Raw genomic sequence first — 17,017 nt, forward strand, 5'->3', positions numbered from 1 at the left:
GAATATGAAATGCCTCTATAATTTCACGTGTTAAGCTGTCTTTATGTTTGGCGAGAATGGCGGTGTTAGAGAAAAGAGGAGTACATGCACTTTTCTTCCAATGACGGGCAAGATTGCATGAAGAATCATTGGAGCGGCAATTGTACGCGTAATGTTCACTCAAACGAACATTTACGCATCGCCCCGTCTGGCCTATGTAAACCGCTTCGCAAGTACAAGATATCCTGTACACCACCCCCACACTGCATGATACAAAGCAACTCTGATGGATGATCTGGCAACCACCCATCTTTTTCTTTTTTTTGTGTTCGTTCCCTTCGCTTTTACCTCCACTTGCCTGCACACACGGTGAAGTTTGCTCGGTGATGGAAACCCAACGTCAACGTTGTATCTTCCCGCAACATTCTTTAACCCATGCGCTACACCTTGAGTACGGCACTACCAGAAACTCCTTTCTTGCCCGTTTCGGCTTATCACCTTTCTTCACCCATGCAAGAATTGCCGCTCCAATGATTCTTCATTGCAATCTTGCCCGTCATTGGAAGAAAGGCTCATGCACTCCTCTTTTCTCTAACACCGTCATCCTCGCCAAACATGAAGACAGGTTAACACGTGAAATTATAGACGCATTTCATATTCACGATAACAGTGACGGGTGCATCAGCGATCCTTCTATTGCTCTCAATGATAAGGAGTTCTCTTATCTATCCGGAAAACACATCTGTCTCACGCGCATGCGCCACGGCGATGATCTGTGTCTGGTCACCGTCATCTATGATCAGTAGTTTTGGTTGTCTTCCTTTACTTTTTGGTGTTTTCTTGGATAGGAAAGCATTTAAACGAACGTTTTCTTCGAATAAAAATAAGTTGCGAGTCAGCGCTTGTGATGTGTCTTTCTTCGTTCGTCTCGTTTTCCCGCGCTATTTTCACTATGACTATTTTGTTCCCCGCTGCTAGATTCAAAGTTGATGCGCCAAGACCAGAGGTAGAGCCCCTCGGGGATACCACCCTGCGTATAAGGGTCGAACTGAAGAAGAACACAGTTCGAATGGAACGTTTAATCATGCATATACACTCAAGAGTGCGCAACCATCGCAAAATGGACAATGTGTACCCTGTTTTATACACCGAGGTCTGCCAGTTCCTCCAATCGGAGGAGTAAACGTTAACTGTTCGACGCAAGAGTGCAGCGGTATCCGGGTTTCCTTCAAATATGTACGTCCCACGCCACGTTATTGCAGAGTTCCTATTAATGCACATCACAGCACACAGTCGACACTAGAAGATGAAAGAGACGCCACTACGCTTTAGCCACCGAGAACCAAACGTGGTGTCCATTTTGCAGAAAGGTAGAGGACATGCAGTTGTCCCCCGGACACACCACCGACCGGGGCTTCCGAAGACACTATGCAGTTCTCCGAGGCTGGTCGACCCATAGACCTCACGATGCTATGCCGTCGTCGGTGCAGGAGGATATCCGTGCAACTGGGCTGAATTGGCATGCGCGTACATGGCCTGGAACGGTATACAAGCAAGAGGTAGTTTCCACATTACATCCTCTTCAGAGATGAGCAAAAGTTCAGTTTGTCGACGGTAATAAAAAAAAATATTTATGCTTTCCCCAAGTCTGAATGTTCGCATGAACGTACACACACAAAATAATTTAGCGCCTATAGGCCAAACAATTATTTCTCTAACTTTTACCCATACTATGTGCTGAGCAACGACCAAAAATTTAGACCAAAATTACAAATAATCGCATAATGAAGCTCCAGGAACCTGAGAGTCAGTCGTCCACTGGAAGCTTTATTTAGGCGAATAAACCAACTTCGAAAGGCTGCTCAGAGTGCCAACTTAAAGATATGACTGCGTAGGAGGAGAATGAGTACTTTTCAGAGTTCCAACAGCATTTAGGCGGCATAATCGATGCGTAAAGAAAACTCCATGAAAGACATATGCGCATTATACTGAAAGTGAGGCCTGACGAGAATATTACTGCGCAACACGAAACGGCACAGAAGACGCCATCTTCCGGCGTAGAGAAGTATTGGTTTAATGGTCAAAGGCCTCCCGCACGACCTTCATGCACCCCTTCAGCTCGAAACGCGATACAATGAAAAGGCTCCCCACGGAAGAGCACCACACCTATACACAAAATCGTGCTCTGACTCCCCCCCCCCTTCCCCCCCCCCCCTCAAAACCCTCATCCACGCGGCTTGTCAAATAAATGGGACGGTCACCGTGACGCAACTATAAAACAAATCGTGGATGCATTAGATTAGTAAACTATACACGAAACTTTCCCGTAGATAAAAAGATGAGTGCCTACTTGTGGTGCACAAGTCGCGTGCCACACGGGAGCTTTATTGAGCAATCACTTATTCTTTGGGTTACCATTCCGTTCTTGTTCGGTGTAACTGTAATCCAAAGACTCTGTACTTGTTCACGTTCCATATGCACTTGTTCATCATTGGCAGATACTGGAGACTCACGACAGCAATTGCGGCATGCTGTTCCCTTATCCCCACATTGAAGCTTACCATATTTACCGTGATGAGCGAACACAACAGGAGAATCTGAAGCACGCACAAACGTGGGTCTATCGCCTTTATGCCTTTTCTTTTTATAGCTTGATTACGAACAGTACACGAAGCCAGTTCGCAAATTCTCTCATCCGATAGCGGCTCTAGTACCAATCCAAAAGAGGTGGCCCTGCTGATCGCAAATACGATAGAGGCGGTAAGAACATGCCGCACTTGCTTTTAAAGTACCCGGTATCGGCCGCAGAACAATGGCACTGAAAATCTCAGAGCAGCGTAACCGGCAAGAGCTGGCGAATGCAGCGCCACCGCTTGACCGCGCGCGCGCTCGCTTGAGCCACGGTCGTCGTGACCCAGGAACTTTTGACAAAGTCTGTCAAAAGCTATCAGTGAGGGACCCCCCCCCCCCCCAAAAAAAAAAAAAAAATGCGGGAATGAGAGGCAAACAGCGCTTCAGCAACGGCGCGTGGAAATCGTTGCACGCTGCAAATCAGGAAAGTTGGGAAAAACGCCTGTATCGCAGATAGTGAACACGCACTCGTGACGTCTTCCACGCACTCTTCCATGTGTTTTCCGTGCTTCCATGAGTTTACCTCGACTTATATACATTCTGGGCACCCCAACTTATTCCACACTAACGATTCCTGGTTCCATGCTAATATTAGCCACTCATATACATGCACTCACCTGGTAAATATACTGGACCCTCCTACTTATGACGCTTCCAACGGGACCAAGCCGCCGCGCTCAGCTCGGCGACGGCCACCAGCGCTCCTAGCAGGTTTGACGCGCAGAGAAGCACGTCACCAGCGAGCGCCCCGTACGCCGACCACACACTGCACACCGCCAGGGCCCACACCGCAAGCTCGGGCAAAGGGCCCGACTTAACTCGGGCCAGCGGCGATGCGTTACAGGCCACCGTGTAGAGCGAGGCGAGCCGTCCCAGCCAGGAGACGGTCATCATCGGCGCAGCCACTTGAAGCGCCGCCAGCGCCCCCAGCAGCGCCCAGCCAGGCCCCCAGTCGCTGGCGTACGCCCGGTGCACCAGCACGTTGATCAGCAGCAACGGCAGTCCCCACGCGTTCACCCACACCACGGCAGGTTCGAGTACGGCGCGACCGTAGAGGAGCCAGGCGTGACAGCACATGACACCCGCAGCTAGAGGCGCGAACGCGATGCCTGCCGAGCTCGCGCGCCGATGGACGCGCCATGCTAGCGCCAGGCCGCCGACGAAGCTCGCGAGCGTGACGATTCCGGCCACCCAGCCGACCCATTCCTGTGCGCTGCCCATCGTCATGTGCGGCGCCGTCGGCTGTTGAAGAGTCGCGGCGTTGTTATCGACGATTGCGACGACGCCGGAGGCAGCGAGTGTAGCCGTCCGCCGAGCATTAGCGGGCGCCCCTAAAGGCGCCCCCAAGGCCGACGCGCCGGGAGAGCGCCACCGTGGAGCCAACGGGAGCGCTGCGGCCGGCAACATTGTAACCGGGCCCGGGGGCTGCAGGGAAGGAGCTGCGACACTGCGTTCTTTTTTCTTCGCTAACGGGCTCCGGCCGCTCCGGCCGCTTCGCGGTTTACGAATGCGGAGAAGGAATGTGTGCTGCTTGTTAGCTCGCTCGTGCACGGAAGTCCGATTTGCTAGGATAATAGCGAGAACCGATCGATTTACGATCAGATCTAAACACGGCCAGCTGATGCAGACTGCATCACCAGCAGTGACGCCGTAAATTTGTAATTGTTTATAGCGTCTTGTAGCAGACGAACTCAGCGATTAGGTTTCTGCTCCGTCGTCTGCTGCAAAAACGTGGTTTCGGACTCTCCGTTTCAAAAGGAATTTTGTCATTGTTTCTGGTGATTACATGCAAACGTCGTATCGTATCTGTTTGCCACATCATAGTCATTTCTTTACAACGATCAGAAAGGAGAGCCATTCGCGTCTGGGAAGGTTTGAACACCGGGGAAGTTTATGCCCTTTTTGCCAGAGACTTCCGAAACCTCTATCTCCGCAATGCAGAACGCTAGTGGTAAAGTGGGGCCCTCTGGCCGCCGGTCTAGAAGGCTCTAACAATGGATTGTGGACGTCGTTAGTATGGCCTCCGAGACTGGTTGTTGCAATTTGTGTTTTAGGTGTTGTGGGTAAAAAAACGATGCTTTCCACAGCAGTAAAATCTCTGTGCTTCCGCACTGTAATTTTCCGAGCTGGTTCCGTCTGATTCGTCAGCAGCGCGGAAATCCCGGGAGAGCGGCGCGAAGTTCAAAAATCAAGTACCGCGCTCTTAAAAATTTGCAGAGATAGATATTCGCTTTGCAACACTAGAGGGACAGGTATCCCAAATAGCCACGTGCATGCAGCAAATAATGGATAGGCTTACAACTATCGAGGCCCGCCTACCCCCCATCTTGGATCTGTCCACGACGCCACAACCATCTATAACCCAACATGGCACCACGCCAAAAATTTGAAATTTAGCAATGGAACTGCAGAGGCTTCCGCCGCAAGCGGGCCCACTTGCAGCTCCACATCCAACAAGCACCGTCTGTTCCAACCCCAGACGTGATTGCATTGCAAGAAGCTAGCGGCAGGGCTACACTGCCAGGCTATAAAGCATATCTGCCACCTCATTATGATACTAGTAACGCAGCCGGCTCCTTCACAGCCACTCTGGTGCATAGAAATATCACCGCAATTCAGCATTTTATAAATGATTCGGAAGAAGATTACACCCTACTTGAAATAGTACCAAGGCAAAAAGGAGACTCAAATCTCTTCATCCTTAATGTATACAACCCGCCCAGAAACAAAGGCAATGGACTCCCACACTTGTTGATAAACACAGTAAAGCTGGCTGCTAGGGCTCAACTAATAATTGTGGGAGACTTCAACGCTCAACACCCAGCATGGGGATATACCAAAGCAACTCCGTAAGGGAACCTGCTCTGGCAAATCATACAGTCACTAGGGCTCACAACGCTAAACAACCCGAGCGACCACACACGCATGGGTAACAGTGTATGTGTAGACACATCTCCAGACTTATCCCTCTCTAAAAACGTCAAGGACGCAAAGTGGGTCAACACCGGGCAAAACCTTGGTAGTGATCACTTCATCCTTAGCATCACCTTCCCCACGACAAAACTTAAAAACAAAGCAAAAGAAATACGAACCACGGATTGGGACAAGTTCAGGCAACTTCGCGACAAAACAGCTCCAAAGGAGATCTCTAACCTTAGCGACTGGGTTATCTCCCTGAATGAGGATGTCAGCTCCACTAGCGTTGTGGTGCCAGTTGAGAAGGAGGAGCAGATTGCAGACTCAAAACTGTTACACCTGTGGCAGGCACAAAAAGGCCTCCAAAAACGCTGGAAGAAGCAAAAACACAACAAGCGACTACGCAAAAAGATCGCTGAAATCGAGAGGCGAATCGAGGAACATACACTTACTCTCCAAAAACAACAATGGAACCAAATATGTGAAAGCGTCAATGGGCAGCTCGGAAATAAGAAGACACGGCATCTTCTAAGACACCTGCTCGACCCAGAACAGCGCCTCCTCTATACTTTCTGTGCCTGGGCGAACGCTCTCCTCAGGCCGTCGGGCGCTGGCTCCGCCGCCGCTCGCGGCTGCCGCAAGGAGGCGCTGTGTGAGTAGAATACGTCGCGCGCGGCGGGTGCCTCGATGCCCGCGCTCATCGAGGATACGAGAAGCTCGGCTACTGCTGATCGGCCGCGCGGAGTACGATTCTTGTTTCTTTTTCAAGGATCAGGCTGGGCGCACTTCTGCCGTGTCATTTTCAGCTGCAGGGCCAACCATTACGTTCGTGAAGAACGTTTATTGGTGGTTCGTGCTTCACGATATCAGCAACACGACGCAGCACATACACGAACATTTTCCGGATGCTCGCCAATTCGACGACAGTGCTGATCCGCGGCTTGAATGGCTTGTCAGGTCTCGCATTGTCAGGTCTCGAAAAGCTACTGAAGACCGGGATCGCTGCGTCTAATTCAGTATCCAATATTGGCCACAAAGAATGTGCTTCGATGCCAAGACTCCTACCCGCTGACGTCCTTTCTTCTGCGCAACCAACTTCTACTTCAGCTCCAAAGCCTCCCCTGATGTCGACTGTGCAAGCAGCGCCAAAGCGGTCGAGACCAAGATTGGTGCTTCTGAGGCTTACTACCACAATTTTTCCACAGCACCTGCCGTCGCTTCAGATCTCTGCTACCGCTTATGTGGGCGGTTACATTGCACTAGTTGTTGGCGAGCATATGGATTGCGAGAACTGCCTTACTTTGTGTACGAAGCCGGTTAGCAACCATCCACTCCTTCAGTTCACCCGCAGCCAAGACCGAGGTGGGCTGCTCTACCCGTCAGATCAACTTCTCTTCGTTCTCGACACATTAAGAGCTTTTGCTGACCGCCCCCTGCAGGACGATCAGACCTTGAAAAAGCCTATCACTACATTAGTAGAGCACGCTGTCCCAGCCCTTTGTGCTTCAAAGTTGCTGAAGTGCAAGAGCGATGGCATCAACGAGCTCATGAACCTTATATCGGTTCGTTTCCTGAGGCCGCTTCTCTGCAACTACGCATTCAATGTCAGTACGTGACAAGCATGACATAGTTAAACATTTCACAAAAAAGCCCCTTTCGCGAAAGTACGCGAGGCTCTGAGGATGGCGTACGTTTTACTGCCGTGTAGAAGTTAGCCTCCACAATAAATACTTTTTTTTCGAGTTTGGGTAAGTGTTGACTCACAACGCACTGATATTGAATATATGAACCTCTATATTTGCGCAGTGTTATGTGCAGGCATATGATGCAGCGTCTCACGTTACATAGCTGGTGGCACTGACAGCAGGAAGCATTTTTCGCGCGTACCATACACGCTCAAGTTGAGCGTCAACGATGCGATTCGAGACACCATGCAGTCTTGCAGGAAGTGTGCGGCAGATCAAATGATGAAACCAGTTGGCAAAGCTGCACATTTTCTGGCGCCAACTCTGGCCTCGGTGGCGACAATGGTAACTCAAAAACTTTACGAAGGAAACGCGGGATCAGGTACCGCCTTGGAAGCAGTCTAACGGCTTTACGTGCTACTTACATGAGTAAACAACAGCACGCGACGGAGCTCTTTCAGAGCCCAAGCTTTCAGTATTAGCTGCTGCCAAGCACTGCTTTCAAATAGAGACCCTCAGACAAGCGAACTTAAAGGTGACAGAACAATTTTCCACGCAGTGGATTTAAGCAGGCGCGCGCTGTCATATCAGCGCTGCAGACGATGCGCGAGCGCATTGCACAGCAGTAGCCGCGAAAGACATGACTAAAATGGTCCGATTACCCTTAGCGACAAGTGCTTCTGAGCTCCTTTTTTAAAAAAAGTTTTTAATTGTACTTGAAACAACATGAATGCAGCCGAAAACTCAACGACAGAACAACTGCGAACGGTCTGCGTTTCAATGAGCGACGGAGCGACGGCGCGACAGTGATCCTACTCCTGTGGCGGCGCGTGGCGGCGAAAGGCCGTACTAGCCCCGACGGCGGGCTCCCATTGTTCGCCTCTCGTTCTCCCAGGCACAGAAAGTATAGAGGAGGCGGGAGAACAAACACGTCCCGTGCAACAAAGTCAACTGTACAGACTCATACATAAATATGAGGGTACAACTGAAGACCTAATCAAAGAGCTAGCAGAACGTTATCTAAACAGATGGTACCACTCAACCAGACTACCGGGGGGACTCCTAATCCAAATTTAGACGCAGACATCACAGACGCAGAGGTCTGGTACGCAATTGGAAAACTGCGGACAACATTTGCGGCAGGACCAGACAAAGTAACAAATAAGACTCTCAGGAACTTAGACGCAACGTCCATCGCGGCGGTTACAGACCTTATGAACAAATACTGGCATGCAGGCAACATACCACCAGAGTGGAAACACGCGAAAATCACTTTTATTCCTAAAGCGGGTAAGAAACTCAGCACTGAGAATCTACGCCCAATTTCATTAACATCATGCCTAGGCAAACTCATGGAGCATGTCATCCTCAATAGGCTCCAAAACTATGCGGAAGACATGAACCTCCTACCTGAAACAATGTTAGGATTCAGGGCCCAACTATCTACCCAGGACATACTCTTGCAGCTTAACAAGGACATAATTGAAGCTGACGAGGGAACAGGAACGAAAGCAATATTGGGTTTAGACCTTGTTAAAGCTTTCGACAACGTCACCCACAAAGCCATTTTGACAAACTTGTCAGAAATCAACCCCGGAGAAAGGACGTACAACTACATGCTCGTACTCACTACGTACTCATGCAGGTGGGCATACGCACTTTCGTGTGAAAGTTTATTTCATTGAATTTTACGGTTGCCGCACTGCTCTGGGCCCTCTTGTTACTTGTGCCGCGTCTGCGGAAAACTTGTTGGAATGGGGGACGACGAGGCGGCGCAACTTGACAACTTTGCTAAGACACTCGCAGATGAGGCTCCCAAAAGCATTAAAGAAGTGACTAAGGTTCTAGTGGAAATGACTTCTAAATTTATGGAGGCCATTACTGAAATCAAGATCACAGTAAACAAGCTGAACTCATCTAGTGATGCTGTGCAGACTGAAATAGCAGCAGTGAAGGAATCAATGGGTTTCATGAACACTGCCTTTGAGGACTTCAGAACAGAAGTTAAAACGATGAGGCTAGAACTCACAGAAGTAAAGAAGAACAATCTGGAAATTCAGAAAGAAAACAAGAAGCTGACGAACGAATTGAAAGAGCTAAAAACACAACTAGTTGAACTGAAGCAATACAGCAGAAGGAATAACATCGAATTGAAAGGTATCCCTGAATCTGATAACGAGAACCTCGGTAGCGTCATGACACAGATATCTTCCTACCTACAGGTAGAGCTTTCTCCTGAGGAAATTGACGTGATTCACCGTGTTCCAACCAAGGCGAAAGGACCTTCCAATGTAATTGTAAAGTTTAAGTCAAGGTCCCCACGTGACAGAATCTTGCAAGCTGCGAAAAAGAACAGGCTAAATACTTCCGTGCTTGGCTTCCCCGAGAACGATCCTGTTTTTGTCAACGAACATTTGTGCCCGGAAAAAAAGGTTTTGCTCGGCAAAGCTATTGGAAAGAAACGTGACAAAGGCTGGAAGTTCGCATGGGTGTCTGAAGGCAAAATCTTGATGAGAAAAACAGAAAGCTCGAAAGTAATGCACATAACTTGTGAAGATGATCTGGAACAAATTGTTTGATTACCAATGCTCTTGTGTTTTTAGTACCTGTTTGATCTTCCAATGTCTATGGTCATAGAAGAAGATGACCTGTTAAGCAGTGACAAATGTACGTCAATATTTTACTCTAATATCCGCAGTGTGAGAAAGAACCTGAACCTTCTAGTGGCTTCTTTGACCATATATTCCCAATCTTTTGATATTGTAGCGCTTACAGAAACCTGGCTACAAAAAGATGAGAATGTTATGCTTCCCGACTATGTTATGCTATCTCATCCGAGGGAATCAAAAAACCGTGGTGGTGGTGTTGCCTTTTTTGTCAAAAATGGTCTACCTTTCTCGCTTTTGGCACCAGTCACCCTCAGTCATACAGACATAGAAACGCTGTTCATAAAACTGCCCCATTCATTCACTGTTGGAGTTATTTACCGTCCACCAAATTCAAGCCTTTCATCATTTCTTGATAAACTTGAAGGAATTTTTGAAACGTTTACTACACACTCTGAGCGCATAATTATTGTTGGCGATTTCAACATAGATACAAGTACTGAATGCCACAAAGACTACGTGAACCTGTTAACGTCGTACAATTTCCGAAACATGATTAATACACCCACGCGTGTAACTACCTCCTCTTCATCTATTATTGATCACGTATTAACAAATATACCGACTGGGATACGCGCTGGGGTTTACAGCGAACCCATTTCCGATCACCTTCCACTTTTTGTTACTGTCGACACTGATATAAAACCAGAGCGTGAGAGCAAGAAGTATGTATCTAAAATAGATTATGCACTACTGCATGAAAATCTATTGGCCGTCGACCCTAGTCTAATATACCATGATGATGTTGACACAGAATTTAGTAACCTAATAGACATGCTCTCTCAAATGGTTACTAAGTGCAGCAGAAATATTAGTGTTCGCTCTTACGAAGTGCCACTATGCCCTTGGATGACTGAGCCAATCCTGGCCGTTCTAAAAGAAAAGGATACGTGGTACCGCAAGTGGAGGCAACACAAAGATAATGGTTACTATCTAAATCAATTTAAGAGCCTGCGCAATAGATTCGTGTCGATGATGAGGGCACGCAAAAAAGCATATTACACGCGTCTCGTTGAGCAGGCTTCCGGCAATACACATAAGGTCTGGAAAATAATAAATGAAGTCGCTGGCAAACCCAGTTTGCGCCGGGTTCTTCCAGAGAAAATAGATCGCAATACTACAGAAATATTCAATTCCTTTTTCACCAATATCGGCCCGTCATTAGCTGCTCAACTTCCTGAATCGCAACAACAATATATTGCATCCAGTCCAGTTCTCAATACTTTTGGAATGTTTGAGGTCGAACCCGATGAAATTACATCCATTATTCTCAGCTTACCTGCTAATAAATCTGCCGGACTGGATGGAATTTACCCACGCTTGCTTAAGGACAACACTGATATCTTGGTACCCATATTATCCAAACTTTTTAATCATTCATTAAAATGTGCAAAATACCCCTCCGTACTAAAGATTGCCAAAGTTGTCCCGATATACAAGGATGGAGACCGATCCAACCCGTCAATCTACAGACCCATTTCTGTCCTAAGTGTTATTAATAATATTTACGAAAAGATTCTATCTAACAATATTTGCAAATTTTTAGAAAACTATAACTTACTCTGTCAACAGCAACATGGATTTCGAAAACACTATTCAACGGCATCTGCAGTCCTAAGTTTGACTCAGTTAATTAATACAGCATTACATGATAACAAACTGGCCGCCGTTGTATTTGTTGATTTAAAGAAAGCGTTTGATACCGTCGATCACGCTATTATGCTCAACAAGTTAAACCATTATGGATTCCGCGGTGAAGTATACCGCTTACTTTCCAGTTACATTGAAAACCGTCAACAAGCTGTAATTATGAATAACATTATATCATGCCTTCAATATTTAAAGACAGGGGTTCCTCAAGGATCTGTTTTAGGGCCCATGTTATTTTCATTATATTTGAATGACTTGCCGAAGGTCCTAAGTTGCTCGGATATTTTAATGTATGCAGATGACACTGCGATCATAGTTACAGCTGACAACCATGAGGATCTAGAAGCAAAAACAAACACTGAATTGGAAAAAATTTCAAGTTGTTTTTTTACCAACAAGCTAACAATTAATTCAAGCAAAACCAAATATATAGTATTTAGCTCAAGAGGAAAAGTCATCCATAGCAACCAAATTAACATTTTTATTAATGGCCACTCACTTGAACGAACACACTCATTTAAGTATCTTGGAGTCATTCTAGATGAACATCTTCACTGGAAAAATCAGATTAACGCCGTCTGTTCGAAGTTGGCCTCAGGCTGTTACGCCTTACTACAGGCCCGCGATTGTTTTAACACACAAACACTGCGTACCCTTTATTTTGCACTTATTAATAGTCATTTAACATACTGTATAGAATCATGGGGTTTGACATACAATACTTACCTTGATCCTATCCGGCGATTACAAAAACGGGCTATCCGAATTGTAACACAAAGCAAGTATACCGAGCCAAGTAAACCACTTTTCCAGTTATTAAATATCCTTCCTTTTGACCTTTTGCGCTCTTTAAAGATAGCGGTGTGTGTAAACAACATAGTCAAATATAATCAACCTTTCAATGCCTCCGTGTTTCGCTCATCTTCTCGACTCACAAGAAACTTTACACATAGTAACTTTAATCTACCACCGAATTATAACGTTTACAGCGAAAGATTGGTGCAGTTTTCTGGAGCCAAGGTTTGGAATGCTTTACCCCCAGAAATAAAACAGTCTCATGAAACAAATAGAGCATTGCGAACATACTTTATGAGCCTTATTTGACATATGTGACAATTGTCTTCGGTTTGTGTCTGTTGTACCATGTTGTTCATGAAAGATTTTTTTTTCCTTCTGCTGTAAAATGCACATTATTTTATTTTTTCCTTGTTGTATGATGTATTTGGGTCTTTCGCCGTGATTTTGTGCTTTTCATTTTTCACAAGTGCTGTGTCATTGCCTTCATATATTTTGTTTCTGAACCCCACACTAGCCTCTGGCTATGGGTTCAGTCAGTGTTTTGGTAATTTGTATGGCAAAAATAGAAATAAAATGAATGAATGAATGAATGAATGAATGAATGAATGAATGAATGAATGAATGAATGAATGAATGAATGAATGAATGAATGAATGAATGAACAGAACAGCAGTGATAACGGTCGGAACAATAGAGTCTGCCCCAATCACACTAGGAAGTAAAGGAACGCCACAGGGCTCCGTCCTGTCCCCTTTCCTTTGTAACCTCTCCCTCATCAAAATTCCCCCCAAACTGGCACAAATACCAGACCTACATCACACGTTCTATGCAGATGACATCACACTTTGGGTAACCAAAGGATGCGAAGGCTACATAGAAGACACACTCCAAGCAGCAGTGGACATCATTGAGGCACGCGCATGGGAATCCGGCCTCACTTGTTCTGAGCAAAAATCTGAACTCTTCGTGATCCGTCGTAAACAAAGAGGTAGGCGTACCACGACATCCCCCCCCCCGCAAATAAACGTCTATGTTAATGGACGATCTGTCAAAGAGGTACAGACCATGAGAATACTGGGGTTGTATTTACAAACAAATGGAAAGAATACTGACACACTCACTAAGCTAAAACGCATGCACGGTAGAAGCGACGGCGTGATTAATCCGCCGCATAGCTAACCGCAGACAAGGGGTGAGGGAAAGAGATTTATGCCGACTAGTGCAGGCCTTTGCGCTAAGCAGGATACTCTATGCCACCCCTTATCTCAAATTTTCGAAAGCAGAAAAGGACAAATTGGATAGTATGATACGGCAGGCCTATAAGGCTGCGTTAGGACTCCCACTAAATGCCTCAACTGAAAGGCTTATGAGGTTAGGAATACATAACACCTACAATGAACTGAAAGAAGCCCATTTAATGGCTCAAACAGCGCGATTAGCCAATTCCAGAACTGGCAGGAGTATTCTCACCAGGCTCGGAATTAACTTGCAACCTACGAATAACGATGCTAAAGTAGACTTACCCCGCGACTATAGGACGGCCCTACTAATCAAACCACTCCCCAAAAACATGCACCCCTTACACCATGAGGGTAGAAGACAAGCAAGAGCCAAAGCCTTACATAACAAATACAGACAGTGCGCTGGAACACTTTATGTAGATGCGGCAGAATACAAAAATACCAATGCCTTTGCAATTGTGGTTGTGAACGAGAATGGTGACCACATCGTCTCGGCGACAATCAAAACGAAATCCTCTGAAACGGCAGAAGAGGCGGCTATATAGCCCTCGCCCTAGCGCATACCCAAGGGAGCATCATCTTCAGCGATTCCAAAATGGGTATCAATAATTTCGCTAAAGGGCGAATTACAAACACCTCCCTTAGAATCCTTAACGCAACCAAATTCTCACCAAATTATTCCGAATTGATATGGGTCCCAGCCCATTCGGGGAATCCGGGTAACGAGGCAGCCCACAATAAAGCCCGAGGTTTCGTCGACCGGGCAGTGGATGAGTCTGGCTCCCTGAATTTCACGAAGGACTCCATGATCACATATCATGATCTCACCAATCATTTTAAACTAGAGAGGAGAATTTTCCCCCCTCCAGACAAAAGACTTACTAAAGAACAAGAGGTTACGTGGCGCCGTCTACAGACGAGATCGATACGCACCCCATCACTCCTCGCGCACATTTATCCAGATCTTTACAACCCAAACTGCAAACACTGTGGCCAACGTGCTACCTACGATCACATCCTGTGGGACTGCAAAATAGAGCCACCTCCGGGTGATCTAGTTACAGCTCCTTCTCTCGAGCGGTGGGAGACCGTGCTGGCTAGCTCTGACCCCAGAACGCAAGTTTTGGCGGTGGAGTGGGCTGACAAAGTCGTCGAGGGCTATGTACTCTCGACCACTTAACGCGACCTCTTGCCAAGCTCTTCCCGGCGAATAAAATGTTTTACAATCAAAAATCGTTGCCATCCTTCTTTGGCACTACGTTCCTGAGCAGCTTCATTTCCTATGTTTGGATTCATTCAGTCATTTAGCAACTATCCACGAGCGCTCACATAAATAGAAACTGCCCTTGAATGTGCTGTAGGTGCGCACGGAACAACGCCAATGTGCAAGTTATACAATAACGCGACGCAAAATAGATGTACAAAACAATAAGGTTCTTGTGGCTGTGGCTCGATCAGGTGCTTTGGCGGTCCGCTGCTGACACCAAGGTCGCAGGATCAATCGAGGTTCAATCCTCTTACATCTGCCACCCCCTGCAATGTCACTCTAGCAGATTCGAAGAGATTAACCATGACGTCATGAGAATCGCTCGACGCCATTGGCTGGAGGGCCTTGTTTGAGGGGCATTTGCCGCTTCATTCTTTAGCTGTCTCCGACTGCGCACTGTATAGGCATTTCCAGAGCGTCGCTCAGCAAAAGTGAACGCTAATAAATAATAAAATTCACCGAGCCGTACAATTTAACTCTGTCGCCGATAGCGATAAGCTATGTCTTCACTTTGCTTGTATAGATAAACCAGTACAGAAAATAGGAAAATAACGCAATAATAATAACAACACTGTGCGGTGATGTCAAGCAATTTGGGCTTGCAGGTCATGCACCGGTGGCATTGCAATATTGTTCAATACAGAGTGCCTGAATGCATGCAGGCACCGTAGTTCCATACGGCGACTAAAAACTGCTGCCGTCAGCCGCTTGGGCCGCTAGCAGCGCGACAGCACATTCTGAACGATTAGAGGCCCTTATTTGGCTGATAGCATTCATTTCCTATTATAGCTTCTCTCGGCGTAGTCCAGATAACTGACGCTTCGACAGAGCGTGAAAGCTCTTGGCGTGGAAAAGCACTTCGAATATATGCACCGAAAACTGCTTTCTCCTCTCACTAGCCTTTGTGTTACAGCGCTGCAATCGACAGGACAATATTGAGCGCAGGTTCCTTTGTGGTTAACCTCTCCATGAGAAGTGAACATTTTTGTGTGATTTTTATTTTGGTTTCATGATGTTAACGTACTGTTCTTCATTTTTCAACACTGCGTTATGCTGCATTTTTTACAATTGTTCGTGAGTGCAGTTTCTCCGTGTTCTAGATTTTGTCGCTTTTATTTCCATGAGTTGTTGCGGAATTACCTTATTGCGCAAAACGACTTGCGTTAGTAAAATAAATTCCCAGATGAAGATGTTTCCATTTCTTGCTGTATTTGGAACCGGAAACCATATGCCCTTTTCCAGCTGGAAACCATTCAGTTCCAGTTGGATTACGGAGCAGGAAATCGTATCCAAATGAAAAATTTCTATTTCCAGCTAGAAGCAGAAACGCAAGTGCCATTTCCAGCCACTCCAGTTAAACTGGAAAAGTGATTTCCGAGCTGAAAATAGTGCCTTTATTTTGATGTGGGTTGGCTGTCTTATTTAAGAAGGTGCTGTCTTAAAGTTACGTTTTAGGAACTTCATCATTCTAGAGGCTCTTGCCACATATATTCAACCATCCTATAATTGCCTAAATGGCTCGTACGTGGCGCCACAGTCGCCACGATGATAAACCATATACATGATTTGTGGAGCGCATGCCAGAGGAGATGGAGATTGTAGAGGTTGTAGCGGATTATATATGGTGATCCAAAAAGGAAAGGTGATGTTCCATAAGCGCACAAAGGCTGTAATTCTACGGCAGTGGTCGCTGACATCGAGACTTACGTTTGGTTGTCATCCGAAGAACATGCAAACAGGTATCATTTATCTACATATTCAAAAACATGTCCTCAGGATATGGGCGCGATATGTGTGTTTTAATTTCTTTTGTTACAGTCCATTCTAAGTATATTCATGGTTTTTACGATATCAATCGGTGCATTACATTGTGTTAATGCTAAGGGCTGATTATTATAATAATCACAAATAAAATATGAGATGACAGGCTGCTGACACGCAGCATGTGTTGTTTGCAGATGTTAAGTGGTAAAAAATAAAAGCGCCAAACTGCACCGGGAAACAATGCCCGTAGCCTCGGCCATATGTTTTTCTTTGTTTGACTTCCCTTGATGAGACTCTCTATCGGTCACATAGATAGATATACTAATGTTGCGGTTTGTTTTAGGCTGGAGCATGTACACGCTGGATAGTTCGCTCTTCCGAGTTAGTCATGTATATTATATTGGTTATAAAATCGAAACG

At 46.3% G+C, this 17,017-nt stretch overlaps 2 protein-coding genes across 2 annotated transcripts; one reads left to right on the plus strand and one right to left on the minus strand.

Annotated features, from left to right (window-relative positions):
* Positions 1-1,043: 1,043 nt before the first annotated feature.
* Positions 1,044-4,032, minus strand: LOC149365667 (uncharacterized). Its single transcript, XM_089541439.1, has 2 exons — positions 3,228-4,032; positions 1,044-1,515 (listed from the first exon to the last, which is right to left on the minus strand). Exon 1 carries the CDS (start codon positions 4,015-4,017, stop codon positions 3,250-3,252), a length of 768 nt encoding a protein of 255 aa, XP_089397565.1. The 5' UTR covers positions 4,018-4,032; the 3' UTR covers positions 1,044-1,515; positions 3,228-3,249.
* A 5,089-nt stretch (positions 4,033-9,121) lies between these two features.
* LOC149365668 (uncharacterized) lies at positions 9,122-9,790 on the plus strand. Its single transcript, XM_089541511.1, has one exon. It carries the CDS (start codon positions 9,173-9,175, stop codon positions 9,788-9,790), a length of 618 nt encoding a protein of 205 aa, XP_089397637.1. The 5' UTR covers positions 9,122-9,172.
* The last annotated feature ends 7,227 nt before the right edge of the window (positions 9,791-17,017 follow it).

Source organism: Amblyomma mixtum, chromosome 1, assembly GCF_055824585.1.
Source record: "Amblyomma mixtum isolate Tamu chromosome 1, ASM5582458v1, whole genome shotgun sequence".
NCBI classification, from domain to species: domain Eukaryota; kingdom Metazoa; phylum Arthropoda; class Arachnida; order Ixodida; family Ixodidae; genus Amblyomma; species Amblyomma mixtum.